The 10,447-nt window shown below is 36.1% G+C and overlaps 1 protein-coding gene across 1 annotated transcript; it reads left to right on the top strand.

Moving 5' to 3' along the window:
- The first annotated feature begins 7,734 nt into the window (after positions 1-7,734).
- Positions 7,735-10,171, top strand: LOC121379224 (putative nuclease HARBI1). Its single transcript, XM_041507734.1, has 3 exons — positions 7,735-7,938; positions 8,785-8,919; positions 9,228-10,171. The coding sequence occupies exons 1-3, from the start codon at positions 7,820-7,822 to the stop codon at positions 9,448-9,450; spliced, it is 477 nt and encodes a 158-aa protein (XP_041363668.1). The 5' UTR covers positions 7,735-7,819; the 3' UTR covers positions 9,451-10,171.
- Positions 10,172-10,447: the final 276 nt, after the last annotated feature.

The raw sequence follows: 10,447 nt of genomic DNA, 5'->3' as shown, positions 1-10,447 counted from the left end.
AATACACATTGTGAACGTGCACAACGTGCAATGCAACCTAGGAACACAATAAAATAGAAGATTTTTAATACCCCACTTGTACTGATAGCAAATTACACAATAAAAAGTAGTTATAAACCAATATTGTGTCTCCCCAGACTTTGTTTCGCTTGAAACGGCGGGACATAACAAGGGACACAATAAAACATTCACTATACGGTCTTCTTCACGTTTTCAAAGGACAGGAAGCAACAAATTGCACTTAAAACAGAAACTAAGGCAGAAACCTGTTCCTCCCAAGCTTTGTTATGTTTTCACGGTTTAGAGCATTGAATAATTGTACATCTCTTTAACCCAGTTCCCTGTTTCTACCCAGCCTTACTTTTTTAAAGGATTTGAGAATTGTAACAAATTCCAAAATAAAAACAGTGATCAACCCTACTCCATGTCTGTCCTTAGCCTTAGTTCGTTTTAAGTCTACAAATTATGCACAAAAAGTATGATTTTTGGTGAGGTTTATATAGATAAGAGGGACTTTAAACATAAAGAAAAAAAAGTGGGGTTTTTTCTTTTGTCTTTTTTTATAACTTTTTTTTTCTTTTTTGTTTGGGGGGGGGGGGGGTCGGAGGGTGTATTCTATCCACTACTGCTACCTTCATTCTGACCTTCCTATTCACATTCATATGGGACATCCTCATTACAAAATTATTATTTAAATATAAACTTACCTTTCACTTGATTCGAACCACCAGCCTCCAGCTCGATCTTTGCAACGTTGTAACAATTTGCTCAACGACCCATGCGCTACAGCGAGAAGATTGCTTGAGGATGTTCAAACAGAGGTAGTCACTGGTTTTTGGATGATGGAACGTTATACGTAATTTATACACATTGTGAACGTGCACAACGTGCAAATGCAACCTAGTGAACACAAATAAAATTATAGATTTTTAATAAAACCACGTGGTACTGATAGCAAACACTACAACAATAAAATAGTTATAAAACCAAATAATTGTGTCCGCCCCAGACTTTGTTTCGTTGTTTGCTTGAAACGGCGGGCACATAACACATTGACACAATAAAACATTCACTATACGGTCTTCTTCACGTTTTCAAAGGACAGGAAGCAACAAATTGCACATTAAAAACAGAAACTAAGGCAGAAAACCTGTTTCCTCCCAAGCCTTGTTATGTTTTCACCGGTTTAGAAGCATTGAATTGTACATAAACTTTAACCCAGTTCCCAGTTTATAAACCAGCTTCTCTACCCAGCCGTACATTTACACAATACAAGGGCGAGATCCTTTCTATTGTAACAATTATTATCAAAACTAAACAGTGATTAAAAAAAAGATAACCCTACTCCATGTCTGTCCTTAGCCTTAGTTCGTTTCAAGGTGTACAAATTATGCACAAAAAGTATGATTTTTGGTGAGGTTTATATAGATCAGAGGGACTTAAAGAACATAAAGAAAAACAAGTGGGGTTTTTTTCTTTGTCTTTTTTTATAACTTTTTTTTTTTTTTTGGGGGGGTGGGTGTGGGTCGGAGGAGGGTATTCTATCCACTACTCCTACCTTCATTCTGACCTTCCTGTTCACATTACTATATGGGACATCCCATTACAAACAATTGTTTAAATATAACTTACCTTTCACTGGATTCGAACCAGCAGCCTCCAGCTCGATCTTTGCATCGTTTGTACCAATCGCGGCAACCACTGCGCTACAGCGAGAAGATGCTTGGAGACGTTCAAACAGAGGTAGTCACTGGTTTTGGATGATGGAACGTTATACTAATACACATTGTGAACGTGCACAACGTGCAATGCAACCTAGGAACACAATAAAAATATAGATTTTTAATAAACCACATGGTACTGATAGCAAATTACACAATAAAATAGTTATAAAACCAAATAATTGTGTCTCCCCAGACTTTGTTTCCCTTGAAACGGCAGGACATGACAAATGACACAATAAAACATTCACTATACGGTCTTCTTTCACGTTTTCAAAGGACAGGAAGCAACAAATTGCACATTAAAACAGAAACTAAGGCAGAAACCTGTTCCTCCCAAGCCTTGTTATGTTTTCACGGTTTAGAAGCATTGAATTGTACATCTCTTTAACCCAGTTCCCTGTTTCTACCCAGCCTTACTTTTAAAGGATTGAGAATTGTAACAAATTCCAAAATAAAACAGTGATCAACCCTACTCCATGTCTGTCCTTAGCCTTAGTTCGTTTTAAGTCTACAAATTATGCACAAAAAGTATGATTTTTGGTGAGGTTTATATAGATAAGAGGGACTTTAAACATAAAGAAAAAAAAGTGGGGTTTTTTCGATTGTCTTTTTTTATAACTTTTTTTTTCTTTTTGTTTGGGGGGGGGGGGGTCGGAGGGTGTATTCTATCCACTACTCCTACCTTCATTCTCACCTTCCTATTCACATTAAATATGGGACATCCTCATTACAAATAATTATTTAAATATAACTTACCTTTCACTTGATTCGAACCACCAGCCTCCAGCTCGATCTTTGCAACGTTTGTACCAATTGCTCAACCGACTGCGCTACAGCGAGAAGATGCTTGAGATGTTCAAACAGAGGTAGTCACTGGTTTTGGATGATGGAACGTTATTCGTAATACACATTGTGAACGTGCACAACGTGCAATGCAACCTAGGAACACAATAAAATATAGATTTTTAATAAACCACGTGGTACTGATAGCAAATTACACAATAAAATAGTTATAAAACCAAATAATTGTGTCTCCCCAGACTTTGTTTCGCTTGAAACGGCGGGACATAACAAATGACACAATAAAACATTCACTATACGGTCTTCTTTCACGTTTTCAAAGGACAGGAAGCAACAAATTGCACATTAAAACAGAAACTAAGGCAGAAACCTGTTCCTCCCAAGCCTTGTTCTGTTTTCACGGTTTAGAAGCATTGAATTGTACATCTCTTTAACCCAGTTCCCTGTTTCTACCCAGCCGTACTTTTAAAGGGTCGAGAATTGTAACAAATTCCAAAATAAAACAGTGATTAACCCTACTCCATGTCTGTCCTTAGCCTCAGTTCGTTTTAAATGTACAAATTATGCACAAAAAGTATGATTTTCGGTGAGGTTTATATAGATAAGAGGGACTTAAAGAACATAAAGAAAAAAAGTGGGTTTTTTTCTTTTGTCTTATTTTATAACTTTTTTTTTTTTTTTTTTTGGCGGGGGGGGGGGGGGGTCGGAGGGGGTATTCTATCCACTACTCCTACCTTCATTCTGACCTTCCTATTCACATTACATATGGGACATCCACATTACAAACAATTGTTTAAATATAACTTACCTTTCACTGGATTCGAACCAGCAGCCTCCAGCTCGATCTTTGCATCGTTTGTATCAATCGCTCAACTGACTGCGCTAAAGCATTAAGATGCTTGACACGTTCAAACAGAGTTAGTCACTGGTTTTGGATGATGGAACGTTATACATAATACACATTGTGAACGTGCACAACGTGCAATGCAACCAAGGAACACAATAAAATATAGATTTTTAATAAACCACGTGGTATTGATAGCAAATTACACAATAAAATAGTTATAAAACCAAATAATTGTGTCTCCCCAGACTTTGTTTCCCTTGAAACGGCAGGACATGACAAATGACACAATAAAACATTCACTATACGGTCTTCTTTCACGTTTTCAAAGGACAGGAGGCAACAAATTGCACATTAAAACAGAAACTAAGGCAGAAACCTGTTCCTCCCAAGCCTTGTTATGTTTTCACGGTTTAGAAGCATTGAATTGTACATCTCTTTAACCCAGTTCCCTGTTTCTACCCAGCCTTACTTTTAAAGGATCGAGAATTGTAACAAATTCCAAAATAAAACAGTGATCAACCCTGCTCCATGTCTGTCCTTAGCCTTAGTTCGTTTTAAGTCTACAAATTATGCACAAAAAGTATGATTTTTGGTGAGGTTTATATAGATAAGAGGGACTTTAAACATAAAGAAAAAAAAGTGGGGTTTTTTCTTTTGTCTTTTTTTATAACTTTTTTTTTTTTTTGGGGGGGGTGGGTGGGTCGGAGGGGGGTATTCTATCCACTACTCCTACCTTCTTTCTGACCTTCCTATTCACATTACATATGGGACATCCACATTACAAACAATTATTTAAATATAATTTACCTTTCACTTGATTCGAACCACCAGCCTCCAGCTCGATCTTTGCAACGTTTGTACCAATTGCTCAACCGACTGCGCTACAGCGAGAAGATGCTTGAGACGTTCAAACAGAGGTAGTCACTGGTTTTGGATGAAGGAACGTTATTCGTAATACACATTGTGAACGTGCACAACGTGCAATGCAACCTAGGAACACAATAAAATATAGATTTTTAATAAACCACGTGGTACTGATAGCAAATTACACAATAAAATAGTTATAAAAACCAAATAATTGTGTCTCCCCAGACTTTGTTTCGCTTGAAACGGCGGGACATAACAAATGACACAATAAAACATTCACTATACGGTCTTCTTTCACGTTTTCAAAGGGACAGGAAGCAACAAATTGCACATTAAAACAGAAACTAAGGCAGAAACCTGTTTCTCCCAAGCCTTGGTATGTTTCACGGTTTAGAAGCATTGAATTGTACATCTCTTTAACCCAGTTCCCTCTTTCTACCCAGCCTTACTTTTAAAGGGTCGAGAATTGTAACAAATTCCAAATAAAACAGTGATTAACCCTACTCCAAGTCTGTCCTTAGCCTTAGTTCGTTTAAGTGTACAAATTATGCACAAAAAAGTATGATTTTTGGTGAGGTTTATATAGATAAGAGGGACTTAAAGAACATAAAGAAAAAAAAGTGGGGTTTTTTCTTTTGTCTTTTTTTATAACGTTTTTTTTCTTTTTGTTTGGGGGGGGGGTCGGAGGGGGGTATTCTATCCACTACTCCTACCTTCATTCTGACCTTCCTATTCACATTACATATGGGACATCCACATTACAAACAATTGTTTAAATATAACTTACCTTTCACTGGATTCGAACCAGCAGCCTCCAGCTCAATCTTTGCATCGTTTGTACCAATTGCTCAACCGACTGCGCTACAGCGAGAAGATGCTTGAGACGTTCAAACAGAGGTAGTCACTGGTTTTGGATGATGGAACGTTATTCGTAATACACATTGTGAACGTGCACAACGTGCAATGCAACCTAGGAACACAATAAAATATAGATTTTTAATAAACCACGTGGTACTGATAGCAAATGACACAATAAAATAGTTATAAAACCAAATAATTGTGTCTCCCCAGACTTTGTTTCGCTTGAAACTGCGGGACATAACAAATGACACAAGAAAACATTCACTATACAGTCTTCTTTCACGTTTTCAAACGACAGGAAGCAACAAATTGCACATTAAAACAGAAACTAAGGCAGAAACCTGTTTCTCCCCAAGCCTTGTTATGTTTTCACGGTTTAGTAGCATTGAATTGTACATCTCTTTAACCCAGTTCCCTCTTTCTACCCAGCCTTACTTTTAAAGGGTCGAGAATTGTAACAAATTCCAAAATAAAACAGTGATTAACCCTACTCCATGTCTGTCCTTAGCCTTAGTTCGTTTTAAGTGTACAAATTATGCACAAAAAGTATGATTTTTGGTGAGGTTTATATAGATAAGAGGGACTTTAGGCTTTTGTGGGGGGAAAACATAGAGAAAAAAAAGTGGGGTTTTTTCTTTTGTCTTTTTTTATAACTTTTTTTTTCTTTTTGTTTGGGGGGGGGGGGTCGGAGGGGGGTATTCTATCCACTACTCCAACCTTCATTCTGACCTTCCTATTCACATTACATATGGGACATCCACATTACAAACAATTATTTAAATATAACTTACCTTTCACTGGATTCGAACCAGCAGCCTCCAGCTCGATCTTCGATAAAAGATGTTATATCATAAATATTTACTTCAGCATTTACATATTAATTCATTAATTGTAATCAGTTATGACCATATACAATGCACATATATGCATAAAATTAAATAATGTAAGCGAGACATCATATTTTCTCTTGGGATGGGTCCCAAGTTTAAATTATAGCCAATTATACTTTGGATTAAAAAAATCCTTTTCAACTTTTCAGGTGCGCTTCTATTACGACGATTAAACATCAAGAAATATACAGAAGCTGAAAAAAATTGGACTACAGGTAAGTACAAATATATAGGAAACTATAGTGGGGTCAAATTTTAGCAAAAAATCGAACACTTGCTTTTGCATTACCTGGTCACGTGATATGTTTACACATGTTCGCGTGAGAATTCATAACATCAAATTACTAAAAAAAAAAAAAATTTTTATTTAATTGAGGTCCATTTGCATTTGTTTGCACAATTTTTTTTTTACATTATGACATTTAAAAAAATGCTTGCTCTATGCTAATCCATGAACTACGTGAAATCAAACATGGCTTTTATCAAATCTGTCGGTTCCCTAGGGTAATTGGGGCTATTGATGGGACATTAATTGCCATAAAAAGGCCAACACATGACGAGGAAGTGTATGTTTGTAGGAAAGGGTTTCATGCAATGAACGTTCAAGCAATCTGTGACTGCAAACTTAGGTTAGTTATTGATACAAAAAAATAATAATTAAAGAAAATTAAAGTAACATTGATAATCATCCAGAGTCCCGTAACATGGGTATAACATTACCATTAAATATATCCACATTTTTTCGTTGAAAATGTATCATTATTGTATTATTCAAAGATCACATCATCGGCATCTGTTTAACTTGATGAATTTAGAAAGCACCTGCATGTGATAGCCTATAGGCCTGTTGAAAGTGACAAATATATTTCAGAAAGTCACTTACCTGCACTCGTGTGTATTTACATTACTGCTAAATGTAAATAAAATTCATTGAAACATCGTTGATAGACTTAAAGGAAAAACACAAAAGAAAACCTGCCTAAAAAAAACTCCAAACATTTCACATATTAAAAACATGGCGTCCTCTCCTGTTTTGTGATGTCAGAAGTGAACATTGTATTATTTTATATAATGTCATATTGAATTAAGGCCACTTAAAAGTAAATATTTTGTTTCTTTTTAACTTAAATGTATTATTATTATTATTGGTGGTGGTGGTGTTGTAGGCACGGTGGAGAAGTGGTGTCTGCATGGGCGTACATGGGGGGGGGGTCCATGGTTTCGACCGAACCCCCCCCCCCCCCCCCCCCCCCGTGAAATCGCTTTTTTAATAATTTAATATATCTGACATTGATATCTGACATTATTATATTTACTCAACATAGAAATATATGCCCAATATCTCTGCAATCTATTTTGGAACCCCCCTTTTCAAAATCCTATGTATTGGAACCCCCCTTTTCAAAATCCTATGTATTGGAATCCCCTTTTCAAAATCCTATGTATTGGAACCCCCCTTTTCAAAATCCTATGTACGCCCATGTGTCTGGAGGCTATAGCCCCAACCCCAAACATTGTTAATACAAAATATCATTTTATTAAATCTTATGGCAGAGAGAGAGAGTGAGAGAGAGAGAGAGAGAGAGAGAGAGAGAGAGAGAGAGAGAGAGAGAGAGAGAGAGAGAGAGAGAGAGAGAGAGAGAGAGAGAGAGAGAGAGAGAGAGAGAGCATAGTTAAGAAAAGTGTATATTTGTTAATATAATTGTTGTTTTGGGGTTTTCTCTCCCTCTCTCGGTGTGCGTGTGTGTGTTTGCGTCTTTGACCTCACCTACATTATCTGCGCCAACCACACATGCACCTATTGTCTCCCACATACATCAGGATGCTTCATGTACTTTCAGAGGGTGTGGGAGTGGTCACATGACTCCACAATACTATCCAACAATGAACTTGGGAGGGAGCTGGAGACTGGTATAAATGATGATGGATTTTTATTAGGGGACTCTGGGTGATTATCAATTATTTTAAATATCACTTGTGTGTATATAGACGGGTGTTTGTTTTTGTATGTATGCATGTATTATTTATGGTTTCTTCCAGTGGGTAAAGCTGATATGGCGCCATATTGAAATATTTTAGCAGCTGTTATTTTTTTAAGTCAACTTTTTGACAAAATTATTAACTCGTATCATCACTGTATGATTTTCTTAACCCTAACCCTAAACGTAACCCATTTTCTTTCTGGGGAAGGTTTCCCCATACCCCTAGTTGACTGTTGTTGCATTCAATTCCTTAGCGCCATACCCAGAAATTTCCTTCTGGCAGAAACACTTATATATATTTATACACACATACACATGTATAAATTACAAAAACCATCGCTGCTCCTACAAAGTGGGGGACAGATGTCTCCCTTGCTTCCCCCGCCCCTCCTACACAACCACTGTAATTCCTTAAAGATATCTGTAGCTTTATTAATCGGTCTACATATGTTTTATTGCAGCGACCCCATGTTACTGACCCATAGTGAAATATAGGAAGAATATATGCATTATAGAATAGAGATTTTGAATCTTGGGCGAGAAATTTACTAATTCGTCTGAAAAGAGAGAGTTCAGATGAGACTTGTGAACAAATGTGATCAGCTTGTGTGTTCAATACCTACTAATGGAAAAATGTAGCGGGTTTCCTCTCTAAAATGTTTGACATCCAGTAGCAGATGATTAATAAATCAATGTGTTAAACAAAACAAAATTCTAGTGTTATCGTTCATTTAATTGCATTTATCACCGTTTCATTTCTTCTTTTTTCTCTCATTATTTTTTTTCATGACATATTTGTCCTTGAACAACAGATATCCTTGCAAACCCTGGCTGATGACTCCATTACCAGAAACATCATCAAGAGCTGAGGAAAAGTACAACAGCTCACACTGCAGGACACGGAATACTGTGGAAAGAGCATTTGGTTTACTGAAGTCGAGATTTAGGTGACAATTTGTCAAATGTTATGACTGATTAAATCTGCAATTGAGAACAAAATATCAGATAAATCATGATTGTGTTATATTTTAATTCCATATTGCTCTAAAATGCCTCTTAGAAGTCATAATTTTTGTAATAGTATCACAAATTGGTTCTTCATATCATTCAGACATTTTTGCACACGCGTGCACGCATACACACACATTCAGTAATTGTCCAACAAAAATATTGCTTCTTTCCTATTAAATTGAAAATTCTAAACTCCGATCCCACAATAACCGTATCTGTATGTAAACATTCGTTAATCCAACAGATGTCTGCACAAAAGTACGGGATGCCTCCCTTTTAGCCCTACAAGATGTTCCCATGTGATCATGGCAGCTTTTAAGCTCCACAACTTCTGTTTGGATTTGAAGCTGCCTAACCCTCCTGAAGTAGATGCAGACACATTTCAAGTTGACCAGGATGCTTGTCAAGACCAGCAGGAGGGCCGGCAGATAAGACGGCAACTGATAGAGCAATATTTCTCTACTTGAGGTTTGTGCATATAAATTATACTGTATTCCGCTATTTACAATAAAGGATACCATTCGCTTCCACATGGTTCAAAAATTGTGGTACTCAAAACATATGTGTTAAATACATTTCTACAACAAAGAGGTTATTTCACTGAAAATTTAACGGAAATCTATAACGAATGAAAGTACTGTAATTTGACCCACTAATTGACTCAGTGTGCAATTTTTATTGAAATGAAAGACCTGAAATACTTCACCTCAATTAAAAAAAAAAATTGTATTTACTTTTTATTCAATTTTTAATTATACTTTTATATAATTCCTTATACAATTACAGAAATACAATTTGTTTTTAACAATTTCACTTATATAAAACTTAATACAAAGTTATTTTTAAATAATATTTTCATTTGCATCGACATAAACCTCCAAAGATTCACTATGACACAAAATCAGGCTCTTGGTAAATATTCAAAATGTCCAAACTTGAAGCAATAAAGAACTTGAACTTGAACTTGTCATATGCTAATTTAATTAAAGTTATACTTATTCATTAGAAATAATTATATTTTGCAAGACTGATTGGTTTTGCATAAAAGCAAATTGTTCTTCCTCCACTTTTAATCGTCTGGTTTCGACATCCAGCAGTTTTTCTAGGATATTCAACTTCTTTCTCTCCAAGTCGATCATTATTTCGATATGTTCAGCTGGTTGTTTGTCAGACGTTTTTTTCTTTCTTTGCTGTAAATATATAATAGAAGACCTATAATATAATAATAATGGGCTATAATGTAATCATAATTGTAATCAGGCGTAGTAAAAAAAATGGTTTGGTTCCGGTTACCCGACCGTCCCTAGATTTTTGGTGCCGTCCCTAAACTCTTTTTAACCTCCCCCCCCCCCCCCCTTTTTCACCTATTTTATTTAATAATCCATTAATATCAATCCTAATTTTCGTCGACTCTAAAAACAACAACTGCAGAGAGATGCCACGAGATCTGTCAGTCCAAGATCT

The sequence above is a fragment of the Gigantopelta aegis genome, chromosome 8 (genome assembly GCF_016097555.1).
Source record: "Gigantopelta aegis isolate Gae_Host chromosome 8, Gae_host_genome, whole genome shotgun sequence".
NCBI lineage: Eukaryota > Metazoa > Mollusca > Gastropoda > Neomphalida > Peltospiridae > Gigantopelta > Gigantopelta aegis.
The sequence above is the reverse complement of the archived record's forward strand: the minus strand, read 5'-3'. Positions and strand labels throughout refer to the sequence as shown.